A 26,571-nucleotide genomic window follows, 5' to 3' on the forward strand; every position below is an offset into this window, starting at 1 on the left:
CATTAGTGGGAGGAGCAATCTTCAAAATCTTTGCTCAAGAATTCTGACCTGATGGGCCATAAGGCTACAACATCTTGGCTTGCAGAACAATAGGTGAGGTAAAAACTATACTACAGAAACTTCCAGAAAGCCTTTCTCAAGCCCTGGGTTTAGAGACGATGAGGACCAGGGAGGTAGAAGAGAGGCAATTGCCCTTCGTTAGTACAAGGACAAGGTGCCAGGGCCACCAATGCAGCCCAGCAGCAGCTTAATGTGCAAACCCTGACTGCTGTTTGAGAGCTGTCGTGCATGAGATCAAAGCCATGGCAGACATAATTACCTGATGAAGACTCGGCATTGCTTGGCCTTTTCCAGCACACACAGTTTATAACCCCTGTGGCGTCATCCACTGAAAGAGAAGCAGCAAGGGAGGTGAGAGACTTGGCTACGACTGGAATTCCTGTCTCATTCCAGACTTGGAATTCACATGCCATCACTGCATTCAGCCACACCGAAAGATGACAGCCTCAACAGCCCAGAGGAGCAACCCCCTTAAAGAAGGCTCCCTGTCTGTAGAAGCAACCTTTCGCCACACACCAGCATGAACGGCTTACCTGTGAGCATGTCACACATGAGTCCAATGGATACATCCAAGGTTTCCCTCAGGCTACCTCTATGGCAGTCACGAATCATATCTACTCTGGTAACAGTGGGTAATGTTAGATGCAAAACAACCCGAGTGAGTGCCCACATCTATAACTTTCTTCTCTCTTTCTCTCAAACAAGGAAGCGCCATGTGGCCTGTGGTCTGTGGCACTGGCACTCTGGATCCAACTTCTGTCATTTCTTCTTCTGTTAGCTAGCTCATTCCCCGAGCAGAGTGGCCCACATCGTTTGGCCCAGGGGTTCTCTGTAAAAAGGTCTCAGCCCAGTCCTCACCTCTGCAGGGATCTAAGGGAGGGCATCAAGCTCATCACAGGACTTGGCTTTATTTTCCTAACAGAAAATAATTATACCCTGGCCACAAAAATAGAACTGCTCTGCCTTGCTTTATTTATAGCACCAAAAGGAAAAAAAAATCAGTTTCCATGAGACTTGGATCTGTGATTATGGAGGAACTTGAAGATGTCTGCTGAATTCTGTCTGAATTCTGACAACCTCCAAACATAGCTTGCTAAGCACAAAGTAGTGGGCCTCATAACTGAAACAAAATAAAACAAATGAAACGAAACAGCAGACTGTGGTAAAGGCCGAAGGTCCATGTAATATAGAATATAAGGGAAAATGTTTTATTGTTGGATTAAATTTCGGCAGAAAGAGGATTATTCTCTATAGTAAATATAAGTTTATTTGTTAACATAAAGTGAGAAGAAGACATTGGTCTTCCGGCTCTGGATTTAGACTTTCTAAAGCAGAATCTGAAAATTGTAACTCATTTAAAAAAGTTTGATACATTTGGTAGCCTAAACCAATAACAGCAACTTTTCCAATATATGGTTACTGCTTTAATATACTAAGAGCTCCTAGGAACTAGTGAGAAAGACCAAGCCCAAGAGAAGCAGTACCAAGGAAAAGGGATATGCGATGCGTGGGAAATGTGTAGTGGTCAGCGAGAAATACGCATGTGCTAAACCCACTAGCTGCCATGAAAAAATCAAGATTACATAATCTCTCAGCTGCTAAATTGACAGGTTAAACACTGGTAGCCAGGGCTAGGACAGGGCTCAGTTGTACAGCACTTATCGAGTAGCATCCTGGGTCCTGGGTTTTTTTGTACTGGGGAGACAATACAAAACCACACAACAAAATACTGATACCCTCATTGGCTACTGGAGGAAGTGAAGTCAGCAGCTCATTTCTAAACAGCAAGCGCACACATGCACCCTTGGACTTGACGAGTCCTTCTAGTGAATTCCACAGAGAAAACCAGAACAAGTGCACAGATATCTATAGTTAGGATAAGGTTGCTCACTGAAGTGCGTGCTTATAACATTGAAAATGGGAAAACCGTAAATGTTCATGAGTCTGCAGCTGGTTAACTGAATTGTAATAATGTAGTACATGAGATTAACGTGTTAGGACAGGACCTAGGTCCTCAATGTTGAAAGGTACACATGTTGCTCTGTAAAACACAAATTGCATATACCTTCTAAACCTTACATGTATAAAAATGAAACAGTACACTTCCACAGAAACTATTTTAACACGCTAAATGCTAATAGTAGACCCTTTGAAGTATGGAAGAAAAAGCCTTCATTCAATGTGAACATTAACTGTCAGGTAGATTTCAAAAATGAAGAGACTAACTCCATAGCTGGCTGGGACTCACTACCTAGCCCTGGCTGGCTTCTACCATGCAGGAATCCTTCACCTCCGCTGCACTAGGGATTACAGGCGGGAACCATTGCATCTGGCTGGAAGTGTTTAGATTGGAAGCAAGACTAGCAGCAAATGAGTAAACACTTGTTCTAGGGCACGTGAGGCTATCCAGGTCTAACCTGAGCATCTTTAGAACCACACGAGAGCTCAAGCTGCTGCCAAGGGCTCTGTAAACTAGGGGCGCTGCCACCAGGCCCTGACTTCTCTGGCCTCTCTGCAGAGCATGAAGCAGTTCCTGAGGCCTGCTGCTGAGTGACTGAGGAGAGGAGACCCATTACAAAGCCAGACCACATCCTTCCCTCTGGTGACACTAGGAGTCAGTGTGGGCGGAGACACAGTCCACACCTGCAGTGAGTCAGGGAGCAGGCACAGGAGGGAGAGCCACTCTAGGCCTGTAGATCCAGCAGGAGGTAAGTGGCTCTCTGTTTCAGCTGGCCACACAAGAACTAAGTGCAGACAGCCTTTCTGCTCCTAATTACTTCCACACGGCTGCCTTCCTGCAGCCCACAGATGTGTCATGCTCTCACGACACCCACTTGGAGGGAAAGTCTTCTTAGGGAAGAGCCAAACACATCTGAAACGCTTCCACAGTGGGAAAGTGAGTTACATGAAGGGCATTTATGTCACAAGGCAGATCAGATCCAATTCTAGGGCCAGAACTGAAGTCCCCAACGGTCTCTTATTTGATCTGAAAACATTAACTCCAGATGACTGGGTTTGGGAGCCTGGAGAAAGCTATTTTGAGCTCTATGCTGACAGCACAGCATGCTGGGACCAGTTAGCAGTCAAATGGGCTCATCAGCCTATCTCAACACAGCCTTGAGAGAGCTGAGTGAGTCAGTTTCCTCACCTGCAAAATGGGAATAGTTGTCCATTTTCTATTAATAGTATTTCCATAACTATTTCTAAAGAAAACAGGGAGAATAATATGGAACGATGAATGTGAAACGTGCTTTGTAACTGAAAGACAAGATTATGTTATCACGGGGCACAGAGAACAGCAAGAGTATCGTATCACACACAATGCGCATGCCCACAGCTGGGCATGCTGGAGGAGCACTGCGCATGCTTGCTGAGTTGTCGGAGAAAACGAGGACCAACATCTTTGGTAAAATAAAGCAAAGAGGGGCTGGGGATTTAGCTCAGTGGTAGAGCGCTTACTTAGGAAGCGCAAGGCCCTGGGTTCGGTCCCCAGCTCCGAAAAAAAGAACCAAAAATAAATAAATAAATAAATAAATAAATAAATAAAGCAAAGAGTCAGGAGAGGGATGGCAAGATTTAACAACAGAGAGAGAGGAAGAGGAAGAGGGGAGGTAGGGAAGGAAGAGAGAGAGAGAGAGAGAGAGAGAGAGAGAGAGAGAGAGAGAGAGAGAGAGAGAGATATCTCATCTCAAAAGGGAAAACAGGTACAGGTGGAGATGCAGCAATCCTGGCAGTGTCAATCAAATGCTCTTGGACATAAAGGTCAACTTCTACCTTTCCTCACATACAGCAAGAAAGCACACTGCAGGCAACGCCACACAAGTGATCGGGTCAGTCAGAGCAAAGGTCTGCAATTCAGGTGTACCCCCTGAACGTTTCTTCCCCATAGTCTTGGAGCTGCTCGACCCGTGTAGTGATGTGACCGATGAAGATGCTTGCATTAGGGTCGGAGAGACTCGCAGTGTCACAGCCTTTACTGCTCTTCAGGGGAGCCAGGTCTTTAGTGGGTGGCTCACAGCTGCTTAGCACTCTAACTTCAGGGGATCTGGCGCCCTTTTCTTGCCTCCTTAGGCACCTGTACTTACAGGCGGGCACCTAGCCACACACCGGGAAAAGCAAGGCCCACTATACTAAAGCCCACTCTAGCAATTGTCTGGGGTCTAAAATATGGAGGCTCTGTACTTAGTTTCCGCATGAGGGACGGGCAAGTCTGATAACGGATATTTACACCTCGAGTAACAAAACGGTTTTTTTTTCTCTCCCCTGACTGTTCTGGATATAAATCTTTTAAAAACGATTGTTATCTAAATAGGTCTATTTTTACATTTACTGGGACTCTTTCCAAAGGGATCGAAATAACCACTCGGTTGGGTCCCTGGCTCCGCACAGCTGTGTGGCAGGTGTCAGGTGTCTCCCTGACCATCGGTGACCCTACACGGTTGCATTTCAATTCTTCCACGGTCTGTCCCCTGCAGCGGCGCCTCACCGCACTCATCCCTCATCCTTACCTGTGGCCTCCTTTGCTTCAGGACTCCACAAGCCTCTCAACAGAGCACTCATTTTTTTTGGTTTTGTTTTGTTTTTTCTTTTTTTCAGAGCTGGGGACCGAACCCAGGGCCTTGCACTTGCTAGGCAAGTGCTCTACCACTGAGCTAAATCCTCAACCCTTGTTTTTTTGTTGTTGTTGTTTGGTTGTTTGTTTTGTTTTGTTTTTGGTTTGTTTGGGTTTTTTTGTTTTGTTTTTTTTTTTTTGTTGTTTTTTTTTTGTTTGTGAGGCCCCAGCTGCTCACAAGCATGAGGTGAAAATTCAACTTTCAGCTGCGTGGGGAAAACTGAGTTTCAGAGGTGACTGCTCTTACCTCCATAGCTGTAGAAAGTCTCTCTCTCTTTCACACTGATGACAGCTCCCATGATATCCACCCGTCTTATTGGATGTCCATTGTAAAAATACATGCCTAAAAAACCAAGAGGCAGTAGTTTATAGAACACAGCCACACTTGCTTGCATTAAACGTCTCTTGGGCAGGAGAGCCCAAGTCACTGGCGAGCTGTGCGTCCAAATTCCAGCCTTAAGAGTCAGTCCTTGGCAAGTGGCAGGCTCCAAGAAGCTAAGTGGTCCTTTTAAGGAGCAGAAAGCAGAAAGGTAGGCTCTTGAGAAGCCTGAACTAGCACACAGGGAGAAGAGGGTCTCCCATGCAGGCTGGTTCGCTCCCTTTCCACAGTGAACAGGATTGTGCGCTATGAACACAGGCCGCAGGGCTGAACACAGCTGTCACTTGACGTGAGCACACCACTGATTCCAAGTGACTGCAAGGGAAGCTGTGGCTTTTTTTTTTTTAAAGATTGATTTATTTTCTTTCCACATATGAATGTTTTGCCCGTATGCACGTATATATGTGCACCACACGCATGCCTGCTGGGTCTCCCGGAACTGAGGTATGGATCCTGTAAGCCGCCATGTGGGTACCGGGAATTGAAGAGTCAGTGCTCTTGAGCCCTCTCTCCAGCTCCCTGACTTTGTAAAACCACAACTTCCCTAAGAGACCCTGTCATCATTTGTATGAGCCAGAGAGGAAAAGACACAAGCCCTGCCCACTGGGCCAGCTGACCGCAGCTCGAGAGCACTTCTTAAAGCCCTGTTTGTAAAGCCCAGGCTACATAGATGCTGGGAGGCAAGTTTCTGCTGCTGGGGAGACCAGACGGGAGCTGCGACTGACGTGCACCGAAGTCCTGGGGGTTTCTAGAAGCCACCAGCTCCTCATTCCACTCTTATTCCAAGGACGTCCCACCAAGCTCCTGAGTCAGCCTCCGAAATATACTTGGATCGAACACCGGCTCCCAAGTATTCTCTCCGCCTTCAGCCCCTGACACACCTGCAGTCTTTACCTTCAGACGTGAAGAAGAGATATTCTTTCCTTTTTTACTTATTCTATTTTGAGGGCAATACGTTATTTTTAAAATAATAATTATCATTATTACTGATTTGCACAGATGTGGATGAGGGAACCCACAGAAGACAGTGTCACATTACGTGGAGCTGAACTTAGGGGCAGTTGGTTATCAGTTCCCCAACTGGGCACTGGGAATCGAATTAGGGTTCTCTGAGAGAGCAGCACTCAAATATTAAGCCACCTCTCTTGCCCCGTACATGTATGTTCCAGTGGCTTTTGCCTATTCGGATTGTAAGCAGAGAAGCCATGGCATTTGGCCAGGCTTTTACCAGCCTAGCTGGTCAGACTTCTGGTTTTCAATCCATTAGGAGACGATGCCTGAGTTTTCACACTGGCCACTGCTGCTGGGTGGTTCTCAGAGGGATAGTAGGAGAGTGGGTGTGGCTTGGGGAGAAAAGCACAGCAAACTTAGCTCTGAGTGGCCCCTCTTCTTTGGATGAGTCTGTGGGTGGGAGACTGGGGCAACCCAGGAGGCCAGAAGCTGATGAGGGCAAGGCCCCCTGAAGGAGGGAGCCCAGGATACAGAGTCACCTGCAAGTGCCAGCTGCTTTCATTCACAAACACACAGGCTGACTGGGTATGGCATGGACCTATAGTCAACAGTGTTATGGTCCTTAAGATGGGGTGAGGGGCTAAACAAGTCTGTCTCCAAAGGCAGAAAGAAGACTGAAATATCGCACAAGCCAGGGTCCCCGAGTCGCTGATCTTCATTCGACAAACCATATCTGACAATAATAAAACTCTCAAAGCATTCTACCTTGAGGACATACTATACCTCCTTGAAAAAGATTAAACATGGATCTCACGACTGTGTGCCTTTCGAGTTAACAATGACCCACGTTCAAGAGCAGTCACTTGAGGCTGCAAGAAAATCCTTCCAGTCTCACAGCACTCAGCAGAAGTAAATCTTGAAAGCATCACAGAACAATGCAGAACGACAGAAACAAACAAACAGCAGATGGCTTGAATTGGGGGGGGGGGGGCGTCGGCTCTGAGGAAACTGGCTGAGGAAGAAATGCACTGCTTAAAAACACAGAAGAAACTTTTCAGAGCACATTAAGACATAAACCACAGGATAAGAAGCCGGTCCTCGAGACGATGGCTTACAGCACTGCAGAAGAGAGCCACTTCCTTCCACCACAGGGAGCTCTCTCTTCTGGAGCCCAAGGGCGCACAGCTCTGTCCACAGAGAAAGTAATTCAAGTGATCAAGCAGACACGCTTACAGAACGCTCGAGGTCCAGCCTTTTCCGTAGAGCCCACATGGCCTAGGCCATCCTGGGTACGTATGCTTCCCTATGCTCACATCCTAAGAAAAGGAAGCCATGCTGTGAGGACTTAAAAAGCCAAGGTCATTGGCAAATTTGATTCAGATCTTCAGCCACTCTCAATGAACATCCACAACCCCAGGACCATATTTTTGTTTTCTTTTAAATATACTTTTTTATTTTTATTTTTTTCTTAAATATTATTTATTTATTCTATATAAGGACACACCAGAAAAGGGTATCGGATCTCTTCACAGATGGTTGTGAGCCACCATGTGGTTGCTGGGAATTGAACTCAGGACTTCTGGAAGAACAGCCCTTGAGGGATGGTTCAGGGGTTAAGAGCACTGGCTACTCTTCCAGAAGACCTGAATTCAATTCCTAGCACCCAAGGTACCTCCGGTTCCAGGGGATCCAACGCCCTCTTCTGGCCTCTGAGGGCACTGCACACTTATGATGCACAGATACACAGGCAGGCAAAATTCTTACATACATAAAAATAAAATCGAACAATTAAAAATAGTACTTTTAAAAAGATCCATCTTGGGGCTGGAGAGATGACTCAGCAGGTAAGAGCACTGACTGCTCTTCCAGAGGTCCTGAGTTCAATTCCCAGCAACCACATGGTGGCTCACAAACCATCTGTAATGGGATCCGATGCCCTCTTCTGATGTGTCCGAAGACAGCTATGATGTACTCATATAAATAAATAAATCTTGAGGGGGGGGAGGGAGAGAGGGAGAGAGAGGGAGAGAGAGGGAGAAAGAGAGATCCAAAAACTATTCAAATCCAGGTTGGTCTACATGGTGAGTATCTGGTCAGCCAGGGCTACACAGAGAAATCCTACCTTCAGGGAAAGTATCCTCCGACATAGAAGCAAAGTTTTTAACATGTAAGACAATGAACACAACTAAATCTCAGACTAAATACACATTTCTACCAGGGAAACCCAAGGTTCAGGCTTATGGAGATGGTGTTTTACAAAGCACACCAAGCAGTACCCAGTTAGGTAAAATTTCACCAGTTTAGGGCATACGCTCCAATAAGACAGCCCAGCTTTTCAGCTACTAGCCTCTGGCTTTGCCAGGATCCTCTTGTCTAGCCTGTTACAGTGCTGTTTCTGTCACTCCTTCACTTAGCCAGAACTCAGGGAGGTACCATACCAATGATTACAACGTCTAAGGAAGGGCACAAATCAGTGCCAGCTAAATAGAGTACAGAGGAAGGTGTGGAGAGCTCTGGGACACAGCGTCCTCTGACACGGCATACTTACCTAACCAGGGAGGCTCATGCGAGCCTCACCATAGAGGCTTTTAAGGGGTTTTATAGTGCAGGCATGATCGATCCACTGGCCATATGACCTCACCCTCCAAGGTCAGGCTGATAGGGTCTCCATTCCCAACCCTCCATTAATTGGGTATAGATAGGTCCACTCTGATAACATGCTCGGTTAACATAAACTAAGGTGTGGCCCCCACCTCCAGCTACTGGGACACACCTTCATTCAGGAAATTCCAAAGACTGAGAGATTAGTGCCCAGGGCCAACGACAAAGAGTGAGCAAATTCATTTCAGAACACCGTTTGTGTCCTGTTTTGTCTTCTGCAGTTGGTAACCTCTACTTTCTGTTTCAGATACTCTCTTATGTTTAAATAGTTCTAAATTTTATGGAGTCACAAGCACCCTGTTTGTTTTTGTTTTGTTGTTGTTTTCTGGTCTCGAGCCCACAGAGGTTATCCGAGAGCTTTTGTAGCCTGTCAAACCCCAGGATTAGAGGCAAGCATCACACATCCCTCTTGCCTTGTTTGCTTTTGGAGCAATTGTGTCACGTAGACCAGGCTGGCCTTGGATGTAACTGAGAATGGATGGCCCCGAAGTCCTGACCTTCTGCTTCCACCTCCTGAACGCTGGGATTACAGCTGTGGAATCCACATGTGGCTCACAAGGACTCTCTTTACGGTGACCTAAGACACAAGGCCAAACCAAAAAAACCTAGAGTAGGTAGTGGGGCTTCCTGCCCTCTTGGAATTTAAACAGCACAATCTAAAGAAAACTATCTGTGAGATTTCCTCTTACAAGTGAGTATCTCTGTCTCACCAGAGAGGGAAAGGATCACTTTTTTTTAAAAGATATGTTATTTGTTTTATGTTTAAGTACACTGTTGCTGTCCTCAGACACACCAGAAGAGGGCATTGGATCCCATTACAGATGGTTGTGAGCCATCATGTGGTTGCTGGGAATTGAACTCAGGACCTCTGGAAGAGCAGTCAGTGCTCTTAACTGCTGAGCCACCTCTCCAGCCCCCATGACCGCTGCTTTTAACACACCCTCACATCCTTTTGCCCACAGGGGTGCTCCTGGTACTTACTTCCCTACACAGATCTTTTAAGAAAGACTAGCATTTGGTGTGGATTAATTTCTTCTCAGGGAGATGAGCTATAAAGAACACCAGATAATTCTGGAAAACTCTGGAGGAGGCTGGCTGCCTTCCAAGTGGAGGGGAAAAGACAAAAATCCAGAGACTAAGTTCAACAGTTGGTAGGGAATAAAGGTGTAGAGACGGCTGTACAAATGGCTTTAGGGGGTCATCCAAGCACATAAAATGGACTAGACTGCGTAAACTTCTTTTCATTCACACTGTGGATATCTGATCCCATTACAGATGCCTGTGATCCACCATGTGGTTGCTGGGATTTGAACTCAGGACCTCTGGGAAGAGCAGTCAGTGCTCTTAACCACTGAGCCACCTCTCCAGCCCAGCTATGGATATCTGAGACCCTGACTTTCTTGTTTGACTCACAGTTTATTTTTCAGAAGGTTCTTGAACTGAAAACTTCACAAAACTGCAAGGGGTTTAACCAAACTTCTCGGAAAACACAGTACTAAGCTCCCAGAGGGCTTCTTGCGGCCACCTAATTACTCTAATCTATGTATTTGTCAAACTTAGGTTATGATAATTGTACCTCTAGTAACCAATACTTTCGTTTTAAAAATTGTGGCTGGGGGGATGGTTCAGTTAGTAAAACACCTACCACCCAAGCAGAGTGGTCTAAATTCTGACGGCTGGCACCCACAGACAAGCCCATCTTGTCTGCATATATGCATAACCCTGTAGGGGACCAAGCAGACAAGAAAAGATCTTTCAGTCCGGAGAGATGGCTCAGCGGTTAAGAGCACTGACTGCTCTTCCAGAGGTCCTGAGTTCAATTCCCAGAACCCATATGGTGGCTCACAACCAGCTGTAACTCCAGTTCTAGGGAATCCCTCTTCTGCCCTCCGAGGGCACCTGCACACACATGGTACACAGTAAAACATCCATACACACAATATTCAGAAATGTAAAAAACAAAATTTAGAAAGTGGAAAGTCCAAGAAGACACCTAAAGGTGCATACATACCGACCCCCATGAACATGTACATATAACTACACACGTGTGCACAGACTTATATAGACAGAGCTTTATTGCTTCCTCTCGGGTTTCTCAAGGGCTCACCTACTGTAAGCAGACATTGTTGCAACTCACAGACCAGCCAGATGACACCCTTCCTTACAGGAGTTTCTGTTATTTTGATTGTGATGAACTCAAACCAAAACCAACCCCCACACGTTTACTAAGAGGACACTGAGACGTTGTAGAAAGTGAGTCACATAACCAGAAAGGTAAGTACCACATTAAGGCTTACGCCTGTCTAATCCATTCAAAAGCATGCTCTCAAGAATCAAAGCATTTTAAAGTGTGGGATCCCTTAAGCATAGGCGGTTTTAGTTGTGTATTTTATTGAGGAAAGCTTTTACGTAACCCAGGCTGGCTTTGAACACTGACCATTCCTACTTCCATCCTGAAAGTATTAGAAGTACGTCTGGTCATGTACAGGTTGGGAGAAGGCGCTCAGAGCAAAGGTTACACCCTCAAATCTCTATTTAACTTAAAAATTTTAGATTGTCTTTGATTTGCACCAAAAATCACAGAAACGAACTCTTTCCAAGTTTGAGGCTAGATAACTTTCAGACGGGGCTCTTCAGATGCCCTAAGGCTCTGGCTTTATCTTGGAGGGACACTGATCAGTCAGGACGTACAGCACAGGGCATCCATTAAGCTGACTGGCCACATACCTGGCACTTGTTGGGACTCCTTCATCTCCAGGATGTCCTTGATGTAGAGTTTTGCAAAGGCTAGAAACACGGGATCCAGACCCCAAAAGAGGGACGGGATCTCCTCTTCTTTTGGACTGGATTCGCACTGCATCAAAAGGCAAGGTTCTGGCATCTGCTAACCCTGAGCCAAGACTCTATAAAAGATACGAAAACAAGGTTTCAGGGTGTTTACTGTGGATAAGGTTCATCCAGAAGTCTTAGGACGGTAAAACAGGGGTTCGGGATCTTGTCAAGATTCATGCCTAGCGGGTGGCTCTTTGTGTGAGGCCCCTTTCCGCGAAATTCCAACTGAGAATCAGTTAAATAACAAATTTTCTTTTCAGACATGGTCTCGGATAGCCCGGGCTGGCCTTCCGAAATCTGGCTATGTAGTTGAGGATGACTTTGAACTACTGGTCCTCAGGCCTCCTCCTCCAGTACTGGGATTCCTGGCGTGTCCCATCAGGCCTGGTTTATACAGCACTGGGGATCGAACGCAGGGATTCATGCAGGGCTTCATGCACACTAGGTAAGTGCTCTCCACCAACTGATCTACATCCCCTAAATACTAACTCTTCACTTTGAGGATAACCATCCACACAGGCGTACCCCAAAGGAGTTTTAACGAATGAGTCCGGAGAGTGAATGGCGCCCCTGTGGCCGTGGACTTTGGGCCCTGGAGGTGTGTCTATCCACTCTTCGACATTTCACCTTCTGGGAAGAGCGGAGGAAAGGAAAAGGAGGCAGAATCAGAGCGGTTTACAGCCTCTCCCGGAGCAGGAGCAGTTGGCCAAGATTGCCGAAATAGTTCCGGTTGCGAGAAGGAAGCTAGCACACTCCCGCCGGCGTATTTCCTTCCCGCCACCCGCGCCTGGCTACCGCCAGCCACTCCCGCTGAGGCCACGCCCCCGACGTCCGCCTCACAGGACACGCCCATTACACGCATAGGCTCCGCCCACGCTGTCTTCCGGGTCCGCACGCTGCGCAGGCTTTTCGGGGTCTCGGATAATCTCGGAGATTCCCGAAGAAGCCCGGGAATTCCTGCTGCTCAAATCCCGCCTTTCACGTCACGTTTGTCACTCCGATTCCCTCAGACGCTTCCAGGAAATTGGGGCGGCAGTCAAACTTAATTTTCTTTTTTTAAAATTAGGGCAGGGGGTTGTCTTGGCTTATTAAACCAACAAAATTAGGCAATGGAGTGTGTTACGGTTTCCACAGCTGGCAATGATCCACGGACGCGCCGTAGGGATGCAGTAGTCTCGCTTGCAGATGATTTATGATCTAAACCCGAGGCCCCGAGTGAATGTGAGGTCTTATCTCTAACGAAAACCACCCCTAACTAGACCAGAATTCTCTTTGTCTCCTTTCCCCTTCCTTAACGTATAGTCCGGGATGTTGTACATTTAACTCTTGAGAGGCTGGCATTTTGTAAACCATGGCCACCCTGTTGGAGCCCTGTCTCCAGCGTTTCCACCCATATAAATAAAGAAGTTCTTCCTTACTCACAGGGACTCACTCTCACGACTAGGAAAGGATAGGTCACTCACTCCAGCGGCAAAAGAGGCAGGAGGCCAAAGAGATCATTGCTAAACTATCAGAGAAGGGCTGGAATGGAAACAGGGTGTCACTAGAACCGTGGCTTCCAGTTACCTCCCTGGCCACAGAAGGAGTTGAAAAACTGTCTCCCAGACTCTATGGCATGAAACAGCTGGGCCCGTGGCGTTTTAAGATCTGTGTAGGCAAGCCTAACCCCTCTCTAATAGAGCAGGTTCTCCCTGAGGAAACACATAGGACTGATGATTCCAGTTCACCTGCCAGGTAGAGACAGACAGGTTGGGTGACATTCTCAGGACTGCACACATCTGCTCTAGGGTGGAGGCCAGGAAGAAAACCAGTCTCAGATGTCCTCAGAAGTTGAGGTATTTTCAGAGATGACTCTCAGGGCTGTCAGGGCTAGAGTGCTAGGTCAGAGGGCTAGGACTCTGGGTTTACTGCCAACCTGGGGGAGGGCCACGCCTTGTGGTATCCCTGGGAGCCCTGATGTCATCTTTTACACTGATGGGAGGACTCTTTGGAAGGGAGTGTGCCTCTTGATCTAAGCCCCAGACCTGAGCAGTAGGTGGTCATGAAGCAGAAGGTGAGATGTGAATAGAATTTCCAGATTGCAGAACCACACTGAGAGCTTTGGGGGAGCGTTGTAAAGATCTCAGCCTCCAGCCTGTAGAGCTCCCAGACTCCCAGGCCTTCCTGGAGGATCCGGAAATCACCAACCCTGTACGACCAGCACAGCACCCTACAATATCCAAAGCCAGTATTTAAAAAGTCAATGCTGGGAGCCCTTTCTTTGGCAACTTGGTGCTAAATATGTTTTGTAGACTTTTCTTTTTTGACAGATCATATCATTCTTTCCTGAAAGCTAAGATTCTAGCAGATTCTTTGGAAAACAGTGACTTTGGACTGCATGTCTGAAATAACTCAAAGCTCAAGCTAGTGTGCTTTGTGATTTCCGTCTTTACAGGTGGGACAGGGTTTCCTCTACTTGCCAGTGATTTTCTTTCTGAAGCTTCTAATTGTTCAAGATTGTCTTCCTGATCAGACCTTAATCAGGCTCCTCGATGCTCACCTAGACAACCTTGGTCTATAAAGATCTGATCAAACACTGGCATCGTTTATAACAGGAGCTAGGTTCATTCTTGTACCCCTTGTCCCCCCTTGAAATGCCCAGAGAACTCCATACTGCAGAAGAATTGTTTGCTCTAGCCGACACCCAACCACAGGGAGCCATCCCCCAGCCTCTGGGGGAGGGGTGGAGCCTGACTCCCAGAGGCAACAGTTAACACACTTAGATTAGTTTCACATGGGCTAAACTCCCTTCAGACTTCAGTTCCTCACTTCCCTGACTGCTCAAGTCCTGGCTCCATTCCAACCGTCCCCACTCCCTCATTTTTCTCTTTTAAAAAACCCCACTGAATGAACCCCACTTTTTCTTCTTGTCCGTGGTTACAGAACAATAATCTGTTTTCACTCATGTCATGCTGTGTTTAGCTTTGATATAAAAGACAACTTGCCCCAAGGGCATCTTCAGTTCCTTGGTATCTTCCGAGCCCTGTATGTGTGGAGGATCACTAAACCAGTCATGGGAGAGTGGGGGGTGGGGTGGCGGCAGTGCATCTGATCAATTAAATAATAAAGCAAGGGCTGGGGTGTAGCTCAGTGGTAGAACGTTTCTCTAGCTGCTAGAGTCTAGCATGTGCACAGTTCTGGGTTCAATACCCAGCACTGAAAAAAAAAAAAAATCAAAGACAGAAACAAAACACCAGCAAAAATAAAAGCAAGCAAGAGGCCGGTAGTGTGTGGCCTGGGTTACAGCTACTCTATGAGTCATGGGAGATTAATAGAAGGGACTCATTAAGTGAGATAATGCAGTAGAGTAACAGCTACCGTTAAATGAAACGATGTGGTATAGCAAGAGCTAGAACAAAGGAAGCGCAGTACGGATGAACTATGATTCATACTCACCAAGGACGTGTAACTCAAACTGGGTTTAAAAAAAGAATGGAGGAGTTGACCATTCCTTTATTGATGAAATATATTTCCAAAGCTCCTGTCAAGCAGTGTCCTGGATACAGGGAAGGAGGGAGACGAGATGTGTGGGGGATGGGATTGGGTCCTCACAGAGATTCTGTTTCCTGAGTTGACAAACAATGGACAAAGGCAAGTGAATGAAGTAACAACAGTCACTGCTTAGGAGACGTAAGAAACCTATGTTTGTGTCTCGTGTATAAGACCTGCTCTCATCAGATGAGATGACGTGGATCTGGGGCAGAGGCCTGTGAGGTAAGAGGTCAGTGGCGCCAAGTACTCAGGAGGCAGAGACCAGCCTGGTCCCCCAATCGAGTTCCAGGACAGCCACGCCCTCTCCAAAAAAAAGAAAAAAAAGATAAAGAAAAAGAGAAGGGATACAGAAAAGATCATTCTAGGGGGTAGTCAAGACAAGCATGGAAGTCTGGGGGTGCAGCTATTCTAGGAACAGTAAAGAGTAGGGGCGTGGGGCACCATGCAACAGGAAGTCGGCAGAGAGCAGGTCTAAACGAGCTGGTTGGTTGTGAACAACATGGGTTCTTGGGCAAGCCAACCCAACAGCCTTGCTGTGGAAGGCAGTGAGGTCAGGACTTGACCAAGGTTCTGAAAGCTTGAATAAACGTCTAACTTTATTCCCGGGAACAATGAGGAGGAGTTGCTTTTGATTTAACAAATTGAAATTGTGGGGCAGTTGAGGACTGAGTGGTTGAGGGTCCTGACCACCAAGCAATCTTCAGGATCCAACACGGAAGTTGACCTTTGACTTGTGGCTGTATGCCCCACCCTGTCCTAAATAAATAAATAAAAAACGACAACAAATTAATCCTGGTCTACCTGCTACATCTGACATACTACAGGAATATGTAAAAAGTGTTCTCTACCCAATGAACTGAATCAATCCTGAAAATTTTATTTTAGGGATATTGGCCGATTGATAGTGAAGGAGTTAAAATAAGATATTTGGGGACCCATTTCAGTGGTCCTCATCTATGCCACCTGTTTTAACCCCTACATAATTCTGCCCTGGGAGCTCTGAGTTTTCTTTCTCTCCCTCCCTCCCTCCTTCTCTCCTTCTTCCTCTTCCTCCTCCCTTTTCCTCCTCCTCCTTCTCCCTTTCTCCTCTCTCCCTTCCTCCCTGCCTCTCCCTTTCCTCTCTCCCTTCCTCTCTCCCTCTCTCCCTCCCTTCCTCTCCCCTCCTTCCAGCATTTATCCACTTGGAAAAATGACTTCTTCGAAGACCTCCACCCTTTCACTTCTGCCCTGTGACTCACAGCCTCCTTTCAGAACTGAGCTCCTCGAGGGAGTCCTGGTCACTCACTCTCCATGCACACTTCCTGATGGTGACTGTCCCGGTCAGCTCACCACACCAGACTCCCTTTAAGCTTCAAACAGCCCCAGCCCCAGCCCAACCTCCAATTGCACTGAAATTGCTCTCCTAATGTCCCCAATTGTATTCAAATTTGAAAGGGCAAGGCCCATCCCAACCCCTCACCCCCACCCTGTTGTAGTCTTTTTTTTCTAGGGTTAGGCATTGGGTTCTCTCCAGACCTTTGACTCCCAAATGCCTCCTTTCTGGTTTCCCTCAGATCTCCCCGTCTCTTTTCATTATTCTTGTCTACAGCTTATCTCCCTCAGGATCCAGCCTGCCTCACCCTAGGCACACCGGGAAGCCTCCTTCAAGCTTAGGACTCAACAAAGTCAACATTCCAGTGACTCTCAAGGCCTGACATCTAGCCAAGAGCTCTGCCTGAGCCCCAGATGCCAATTTCTGGTGGACTCTCCTGGTACCTCAGTCCTCCCCCATGACTGCTCCTCACCACCATTCTGTCTCTCTCCTCCCTACCAAGGTGAATGCCAACCTCATCTGCCTGTTTTATAAGTCAGAACACTGGGCGACTTCAAGGCGCCTCACCCTCTGTCACGTGAGATGCAATTAGTCACAAACCTATCAATCCTGCTTTTAAAGTGTTTTCTCTAACTTAGCTCTCTCCCTGCTCTAATTGTCGAGGTCTTCATCTAGGCTTCCAAAGTGATTGCCTAGATTGCTGATGTCACCTTCATCATTTCATCATCTACATGACAACACAGATGCTCTTTGTAGAAGGCAAACTGGACTGCTTGGTTCATTGTCTAAAATCTCCCAGTGGCTTTATGTGGATGGCTGAATAAAATCTGACATTCTCTGCACTTCAAGTCAGTCCGTCCCAGTCCCAGCCTGACCGTGACTCTTCTAGATTTATCTCCCATGATGCCCCATGGCTGAGCCACACTGCAGCTGGCACCTCCCAATGCTGATCTGAGGAGGCTTTGCTCAAGGTATCAAAGGAAGTCTGGCTAAATAAGTTTGGATTTGAATCCAGTAAGGAGACTCAAACTAAGTACTAAGGAAAGATCTTGAGCCAGATGTAGTGATGCAGGTCTTTAATCTCAACATTCAGGAGGCAGAGGCCAGCCTGGTCTACAAAGCGAGTTCTGGGACAGTCATGCCCCTCTTTAAAAAAAAAATAAAATAAAAAGAAGATAAAGATAAAGAAAAAGAAAAAGAGAAGGGAAACAGAAAAGATCATTCTGGGCGGTAGTTAAGACAACAATGCCGCTGAGAAGAGGTGAGAGAGGAGCCAAGTGGGTACAGTTTGACCCTCAAACTTCAGTGAATTCAGTTGGGAAAACACATCTGGAGCATACATACATCCTGGAATGTATCAAGCTGCCTTTTTCTCCTCCCCTTCTGCCTGGGATGCCAATCACTTAGGAGCTACAAAAATAACTGTTCTGTATGTGCAGGGGATACAGAAAAAAGAAGTGTTAAATGCTTGGCAGATAGCAGGAATAAAGGCTCTGGCGAGCCAACCACATAGACACCTGTTATGTTAGAGTGAAGAGGGTGTCTTGGCAGCACAGGGTGGGGAGCTGAGTTATGGGATCAGAGGACAGTAACTCTGCTCTCGATTCTTCACCTGGCCTCAGTTTCACCTCCCATATTTTGAGCTTAGTTCTTCAGAGCACATTCACGAGTTATATCTTCTTAATATATTAACTCCCCTGCTTAGTCTCAAATGAGGGGACTTGTCTTAAAGTCCATTTTGGGGGATGAAGCAATGGCTTTAGTGGGTAAGAATGCTAGATGCACAAGTGTGAGGACCGGAGTTTGAATCCCCAGTACCTACATAAAAGCTGGACACTGCTGCATGTACCTGCAATGTTTTATGTTCTACGTGACATGTCACAAGTTTAAACGTTAAAAGAAAATAGTGGGGCTTTTTGTTTTAGGTTCTTCAACTGTCCGAGGATCCATCCACCTTGGTCATGAATGATGCAGTAATTGTCTGGACCAGGAACCTGATGTCTACATCAGAGAAACAAACAGTTACTGATGTCTTTAACCTGGGACATCGAAAGTCCCTCAGACAGAAAACTGGGAAAGAAAAAAAAACTAGCCAAAATGTCCAGATCACACTGGCTGTCATCTCTGTGAGTGGATTTAGAACCCACTTAGGTGGGGGCAAGATTGTCTGTTGGCTTTGGCATGGTTTGTGAGTCCTTGAGTTGTGCCAAGAGAAAGAAAAAGGAGCCAGAACAGAGATTTGCAAGACACAGCTCTAACAAAGGAGTTTAGAAACCAGTGCAAAGGAGGCAAGAGGGGGATGAAGGAAGGCGGGGGTGGGGGTGGGGGTGTCAGTGGGGGATGGGGATGGGGGATGGGGAGTCAGTGATGGGGGGAGAGGGTCAGTGGGAGATAGGGGTAGGGGTTAGTGGGGGAAGGGGGGAGGGTGTGGGGGTGGTGGTTAGTGGGAGGATGGGAGTCAGTGGGGGATAGGGATGGGGGATGGGGAGTCAGTGATGGGGGGAGAGGTTCAGTGGGAGATAGGGGTAGGGATGAGTGGGGGAAGGGGGGTGAGGGTGTGGGGGGGTGGTTAGTGGGAGGATGGGAGTCAGTGGGGGATGGGATGGGGAGGGGGGGTCAGTGATGGGTGGGGGGAGGTTCAGTGGGGGGTAGGGATAGGGATGAGTGGGGGAAGGGGGTGAGGGTGTGGGGGTGGTGGTTAGTGGGAGGATGGGAGTCAGTGGGGGATGGGGAGGGATCAGTGATGGTGGGGGGGAGGTTCAGTGGGGGGTAGGGGTAGGGACGAGTGGGGGAAGGGGGTGAGGGTGTGGGGGTGGTGGTTAGTGGGAGGATGGGAGTCAGTGTGGGTTGGGGAGGGAGGATGGGGAGGTCACTGATGGGGGTAGGGATGGGCTGCCGAGGTGGGGGTGGGTGGTGGTGGGTGGATGGGGGGATAGGTGGGTGGTGAGTGGGGGTGGGTGGGTGGTTGAGGTGAAGGTCAGTGGGGGAGTGAGGGATGGGGTAGGGATGGGTGGTGGGTGGTGAATGTGGGTGGGTGGGTGAAAGGGGTAAAGGTCAGTTGGGGGGGGTGGAGGATGGGGTGGAGGTGGGTGGTGGGGACGGGCTGTATGGAAAGGCCCAGGGTGATGCTGGCAGAAGTGACCTGTGATTGGTGATGGCAGAGGAAATGAAGATTCTTTATCGACTTGATTGGTGGTGACCGTTCAAATTTCTAAGGTGAGGTGTAAAAGCCTGTACGATTTTAAGAAAAAAGGAGATTTTTGGGGCTGGGGATTTAGCTCAGTGGTAGAGCACTTGCCTAGCAAGCACAAGGCCCTGGGTTTGGTCCCCAGCTCCGAAAAAAAGAAGAAAAAAAAAAAAAAAAGAAAAAGGAGATTTTTAAACGGTTATCCCACAGCAGTGCTGAGCATGGCACGTAAACGTTCATGCCGGTCCCCTGTGTTTTACATTAAGCCTGGTCATTAAAGCCACAACTCTGGTCGCACCTTGCCAAAGGCAGAGGTCCCATTGTTAGGGTAGTTTATGGGATGGATTACATGTACACGCCCTTTTCTGATGAAGTCACACAGGGTTTCTCTGACAGATGCCCCTACAGGGCCAGAGCTGGCCACGCCCCCGTGCCCCTACAGAGTCAGAGCTGGCCACCCCCCCTTCACCAGCTGAGAAACACCGGACTCATATTTTTATGATAATGTTGCTGCACTATTAGAAAAAATTTGGAGCTGGATAAACACTAAATGCTGGAGAATTCAGATTAATAATCATAAACAGGCCAGAATAAAGAGATTAAGAAAAATATCAAAAAAGAAATCAGAGTTTCTCTTTCTTTTTACGTAAGGCACTGACAAAAGCAAACTTATAAAGTTGGGCAAATAGATTGCTCACGGACACGTGTACTATTTTAAGGCAATCTTAATGGGACGTTTCGATTTTGAATATATATTGCTTAATATCGAGAATGTCTTAAATTATCATTTCCCAGATCTCACAAATGCAATGGCAAGTAACGAAGGCGCACACGGTCCATGATTCTATTTATATAAAGTACAAAGCCACCCGGAAGTGCCCTGTGCCGTCAGAAGTCAAGTGAACGGCTATTCCTTGCAGGGTAAACCACAGTGGACACGTGAAGGGGCCTTGTGTGGCTCGAGGCTGTTTACCATTTCTTGTTTGAACCTATATTACGTTTTCCATAATTTTCTTTCTTTTTTTTTTTCCGGAGCTGGGGATCGAACCCAGGGCCTTGCGCTTACTAGGCAAGCGCTCTACCACTGAGCCAAATCCCCAACCCCCTTTTTTTTTTTCCATAATTTTCTAAAATTGCGTCTACATGTTTGATTGTTTCCTGTGAGTAGTGTGGTGTGTGTGTGTGTGCCGCAGTGCACATGTGGACATCGGAGAGAAAGACTTGTGGGGTTCACTTGTCTCCTTTTACCGTATGAATCCAGGCAGTCAAACTTACGCAGTCAGGTTTAGCCGCAAGAGACTTTCCCTGCTAAGCTATTCCCCAGCAAGTTATGTTTCAATAAAATGTTTTCAATTTATATCCTTAGTATCTTCTGTTGAATTTTAACTCATCTTCATTGTTTTTAATGATGTATCTATGTGTTTGCCCGTGTGTAGGGATGTACACTCGAGTGCAGTTTAGGAAGAGGTCAGAAGCAGAGGATCCCCTTGGAGCTTGTTAGCCACTGGATGGGGGTGCTGGGATGTGAACTCTGGTCCTCCGGAAGAGTAGTTCCGGCTCTTAACCGCTGAGCCATCTCTCCAGCCCCTGACGTTGCATTCTCAGTTGAGAGAAAATAAGAAGTGAGCTTGTTAAATGTGTGAGACCCCACAGTTTGTGTCCCCGTCATTTAGTGGAGTAGTTTTCATAATAACATAATTCAAGAGGAAGAGATGTAGCACCATCCAATATTTTTCTTTACTGTCTGACCGGCGCCCATGGGGTCAAATGGCTGTGACGTCACAATCCTTAACATCAAGTCGGGGAATGGAATACAATGTTGCTTTTCCCAAGGACACTTTCAAAGAAAAACTTAACTCCCAAATGGTGCTAAAGACAGCGCATTCCAGAGCTTAATTAACCAAGCACTTGGGGAAGATTGAACTGCTATTACGCTGACACCTTTAAGAACAGATTGACTGGGGTGATATTATTTGTAGAGGTGTTTAGTGTTACATTACCCTGATGGGGAACAGCTGCTTCGTCCCTGATGATTACACTAGGAAGTGTGTGTGTGTGTGTGTGTGTGTGTGTGTGTGTGTGTGTGTGTGTGTGTTAAAGGCAGGAGGAGACTCCGTCCCTGATGATTACATTAGGAAGTAAGTGTGTGTGTGTGTGTGTGTGTGTGTGTGTGTGTTAAAGGCAGGAGGAGACTTTACAGAACCAGAGGGAACACACTTGGTCAGGCTGGCCCCTAGGGACCACATCCATTTTGTTTGTATTTCTCTATATGCAGATTTTACCAGGTCCAAACCGAGCTGGGCTCCCAGTGAAACCACTCCAGCTATGCTGACTGGTCCCAGAGCATCCCTCTGACTGGCACTCATCCCCCAGTGTTCGTACCGATGCGAGCCCCACACACACCAGTGCTTTGCTGGTTATGCTGTGGGTGTGGATCTGGGCCCCTAATTCCTACTTAATGCCATTTTTTTTCTATATTCTGACAGCATGAAGGAGGACAGAACAAATTTTAATTAAAAAAAAGTTATTGTTCTGGGACTGGAGAGACGGTTCAGTGGTTAAGTGTGCTTACTGCTCTTGTAAAGGACCCAGGCTTAGATCCCAGAGTCTACATCAGGTGTCTCACAACCACCTACAGGTTCCAGTTCCAGGGGCTCCAATGCATTCTGGCTTCCACAAGTGTCTGCACATGCAGGGACACAGTATGCCTAAGTTAGCAAATACGTACTTTAATACTTGTTCAAAGAGCAGTGGAATCATGCGGGGGTCTAATCTGCTGTCCTGCTTTTCAGTGTTTTGAGAATTCCCTCGTTTGCCAGGTAACGACATCATTGGGTGATAGACTCTTCTGTCCTTTTCCCATCTTTTCTTTTTCTTCCTTTCTTTCTTGAGACAGTCTTTCTGTGTAGCCTTGGCTGACCTGGAGCTCACTATGTAGACTGGGATGGTTTGGAACTCACAGAGATCTGCCTGATTCAAAGTGCTGGGATTAAAAGCAGGTACCACAGCACCAACTGGTTACTAGTTTATCTAATTTAGTCTTTTATGTACATGTCTTAGTCTTTTTAAAACATTTTTTTATTTATTACATATAAATACACTGTAGCTGTCTCCAGCCCAGCATATCTTAGTCTTATTTGAACAACAACTACTATTTTTATGCCATGGACCTAACTTAAGAGATGTGTTAATATGGACTGAAGAGATGGCTCAGTGGTTAGGAGCGCTGACTGTTCTGTACTAATATATAATAAAAAAATCTTCAAAAAAGATTTATAAGAGATGTTAATATTTCTGCTGGATGACTTGCTGAAGATGACGTCAGATATACTCATATCTAATAGCCTTTTGTAGTGAAATTCCTCCTTGCTCTTCCCAATGCCCCAGTATCATAGCTATTAATATAGAATCTACTAATGTATATTCACTGTTACCAGGGACTTAACAATTGGGAAACTCGTAGCACATATCAATACTTTAAGGACTGAACAGCTCACTATACTAAGGACATTGTCAGAGTTCGATATTTCCGTGTCCAAAGCCAGTTCTCAGTCTGGGATACTCCTAGCTTCATTAGCTGTGGTGGATGCCGTGGTATGTTATACACATCTCCTCACAGAGCCATAGATAATATTTGAGACCTTCTCCAGGAAATTGCTTCACCCATAGCTATGCCCTGAGTTTGATGCCAGTAACCAGTTGCCATGGTCCCAGTTTGTGACATCACCAAGGCACCCTGTGCTCAGCTTCCGTTTCAACAGCTCTTCAATTTAGCTTCTCCTTTTGCCTCTTTTGGGGAGCGGGAGCTCCTGAAAATGCATCCTGGTGTTTACTTCTGGGCAAGTCTTGGAGGCTGAGAATCCAAAGGAACTGCCTAAAGCTGGAGGACAGGATGCTGGAGGAAGTGGGTGTGGCGGGCATGAGGGCAGCCCCGTGGGCATGCCGAGGTGCAGGCAAGCATCAACTCTAGGAGGGTGAATTGGCACAGCAGTGCGTGGGAGAGACTGGGAGGGTTTGGGGTGATGAATCACCGATTTCAGGCTGAGTATAAAATCAAAGTTCCCTTTGGTCACAAAAGAGAGTCTGCAAAGTTCAGATTTCTGAGGAAGGAACCCTGAACCCGGGTTGACAAAGCACCAGAAGGCAGGGGAGACAAGGATCCTTATCCTAACAGAGGAGGAGTGAGATCCTGGGACACAAGGCAATCACCTTGTGAATCTTGATGCCCCAGATTTCCTCCAGCCCCTGGGCCTAGGAAAGGGGCCCAGTCTATCAGTGCATTCAAGGTTAGTGCTTTTTGGGAGTCAACCCGTAGAGACTTTTGCCTTGAAATATGAGGCCTTGCTAAAGGGAAAAGGAAGGAGGAGGCCCTGGACAACATCTGCTAGTAGAAGCTAGAAGAGTAAATATGATTCTGGGCTTAGGACGATTTAATAGCTTTTTTTTTTTTTTTTAAAGACTATGATGGTGCCAAAATGGTATGATTCAACAGAAACGATTTGTTTTTCTTTTTGAGATAAGGTCTTATGGAACCAAGGCTGGCCTCAAACTCACTAAGTAGCAGAGGCTGGCCTTGATCTCCAGTTGCCCTGATTCTACCTCCCAAAGCTAGGATTACAGAAGTGAGCCTGCGGGGGGGGGGGGGCATTTTTGGTCCAATCACCACAAACGGGTTCATCTGGAGTACCCCGCTGTAAACTGAGGAGCCTTCCTACGTATGAATACTAAAAACACACGTTGAAGGAAGTAGAATATAAAATCGACTAATAATGTAGAGACAGAACATTCTTCCGATTTAAAGGTATTCGGCTTGGCAAGGATCCGGGGAACACGGTGCCATCACATTGCCAGGATAGCTGTTAGAACTTCGATTGGACATCACCAGAATTGGCCCATCACATCAACAATAACGCCGACAAGCTCCTGAGCTACATGAGATACGAACGTCTTAGGGGGCCTTGGTAAGACGACTGTGAGGTTTGTGCTCTCCATCAGTGAAAACTTCAGGTAACACGTGCCATGTCAGAGTGAAGACCTGGCTCTCCTGGGACGTTTCCTTCAAAGTAAAGGACAAATGGTTGCATTTCCTAATTCTTCCACTACTCGGACTGAAGTGCGATGCTTGGTAGGTCTCTTGGAAGCCGCGTTTACCTCTGGGCCTCCTTCCAGTAACAGAGAGATGTTTCCGCTGTGATTGGTGCTTCACAGAAGTCCAGGATGCAAGAACAGCCCCGCGTCGCTGGTCTTTCTCACCAGCAGCCCTAAGCCGTGGAAGCCATTTTGCCCTGCCGCATAAATTCTTCTACCGCTACACCAGGTTCCCCTACGGAGAGTTTCACCTCCAGATCCACATGCTGTGAAGGAGACTTTAATGTGGGGTATAAGCAGAGAGGCTATGGAGAACTTGAATAAGAGGAAATGTTCAGAAAATCGGGGAAAGTGAGCCAAGGATGAAAAGGGCAGGGGCCCCAGTCAGTAACTGTGTGCTTATCTAATTGATCGATATATAAACGAGGAAGATAGGGAGTAGTTAGAACTGGAAATCACATCATTTAAAAGGCAACACAAGGCTATGCTCTGGCTACGGTTGCCCGCAAGAAACTTGAATAATGTCAAGTGAATGCATGGTTCCCCACTAGCTTGATGGGGACACAGCCGGGCCGCTCCAGTGAAATCATGTTTGGTTGGCTCTCCCATCAGTGACCAGGTGACATTACCACGGGCCTCCACTGCCCTGCTCCAGCATCCTGGGCTCCTGTCTGCAGCCAAGGCTCCCAAAGCTTGGGCCCAAAAGGCCTGATTCTTTTCCAAATTCCTATGCCCATGCCATGAGCATGTACCTCCTGCCGTAATAGGGGTGAGGCCACTGCCCGTGCTGTTAGTTCCCGTGCAGCCGTTATAGCTGTGGGCCTTTGGGCTTCCAGGACCCCTAAAGAGCCCAGAGGAATGGTCTTCTCATCAGAGGAATGGTCTTCTCAACCTGTCCCTTGTAAAGGGATTGCATGGGAGATAATCTGGGGAATGCATAGTCAGAGACAGTGGGGGTGATTGGTGCACAGGAAATATACGTTTTGAAGCTTTATTTTACTTTTAATTATATCTAACTCAGGGGTAGATGTGCCTGTAAGTGCAGGTGCCTGTGGAGGCCAGAAGAGGGCGTCAGATCCCTTGGAACTGGAGTTACATGGCAGGTGCCATGTGGATGCTGGGAACTGACCTCAGCTCGGTATGTGCTCTTAACCTCTGAGCCATCCCTCTAGCCCAACGAATATAAATTTTAAACACCTTCCCATGTGGCAAAATACTTTTTAGTTGTGATCATAGAGAAAAATTACAATAACGACCAGAAGAGAAATGTCTCAGTAGGAGTTTGCTTTTTTTTTTCTTCCCCCTTTAACTTTGCATGTACAACCAGGGCCCATAAGTAAATGGTAAAAAAAACCCACAGCACAAAAAGGAAAAAAATGAGATGGATTCTTTTAATTACACCAATGCACTTTTTCCTTTAATTATGTATGTTTTCAAGTACAGCAATACTGGAGAGTATTATGGTAAATATTCAGATACCTGATACTTAAATCTTGTGTTATCCTTCGTCATATTTGTATTATTAAAAAAATAATCCTTTTTGTTATTGTTTTGTCTTATTTGGGGGCACAATTTCATGCTGCCCAGACTGGCCTCAAACTCACTCTGTAGCTGAGGCTGGCCTTGAACTCCTGATCCTCTAACTATACCTCTGGAGTGAGCTCAGAGATTCCAAGCTCACAGCATCATACCCAACTGTGCTCCCTGCACAAGTTCTCTGTGTGAGGTTCTCCTTGGCCACTAATTTATTGACTTAATTGTTATTTGTATCAGCACAAACTCATGGCTATTCGGTTTTTCCAGCTCTGACGTCCAGAGCTGTTTGCATGTGGATTGCTGGCTCTTGGGCCTAGAACCTTGCACATTATTGGCAAAGGCTCTACCAGAGATGTACTCCCCGTCTCTTCCCTGGAAGCATTTCCCCGGGTTCCTTTGTTAGACACCTTGTTTTAATTTTC

At 46.8% G+C, this 26,571-nt stretch overlaps 1 protein-coding gene and 1 long non-coding RNA gene across 8 annotated transcripts in view; one reads left to right on the forward strand and one right to left on the reverse strand.

Moving 5' to 3' along the window:
• Stn1 (STN1 subunit of CST complex) overlaps positions 1-12,602 on the reverse strand; it is a 34,228-nt gene extending 21,626 nt beyond the window's left edge. Inside the window, exons 1-4 of one of the 7 annotated variants that reach the window (XM_017589043.3) lie at positions 12,123-12,582; positions 11,391-11,566; positions 4,920-5,015; positions 320-388 (exon numbers count right to left, since the gene is read on the reverse strand). In XM_017589043.3, coding sequence (XP_017444532.1) covers positions 320-388; positions 4,920-5,015; positions 11,391-11,544 — 319 coding nt within the window. In that variant the 5' untranslated portion in view covers positions 11,545-11,566; positions 12,123-12,582. 7 annotated transcript variants of the gene reach the window in all.
• Positions 12,603-20,509: 7,907 nt separating this feature from the next.
• Positions 20,510-26,152, forward strand: LOC120100049 (uncharacterized). Its single transcript, XR_005499719.2, has 2 exons — positions 20,510-23,472; positions 24,327-26,152. It is a non-coding gene; the product is annotated as an uncharacterized LOC120100049 (long non-coding RNA).
• Positions 26,153-26,571: the final 419 nt, after the last annotated feature.

This window comes from Rattus norvegicus, chromosome 1, assembly GCF_036323735.1.
Source record: "Rattus norvegicus strain BN/NHsdMcwi chromosome 1, GRCr8, whole genome shotgun sequence".
NCBI lineage: Eukaryota > Metazoa > Chordata > Mammalia > Rodentia > Muridae > Rattus > Rattus norvegicus.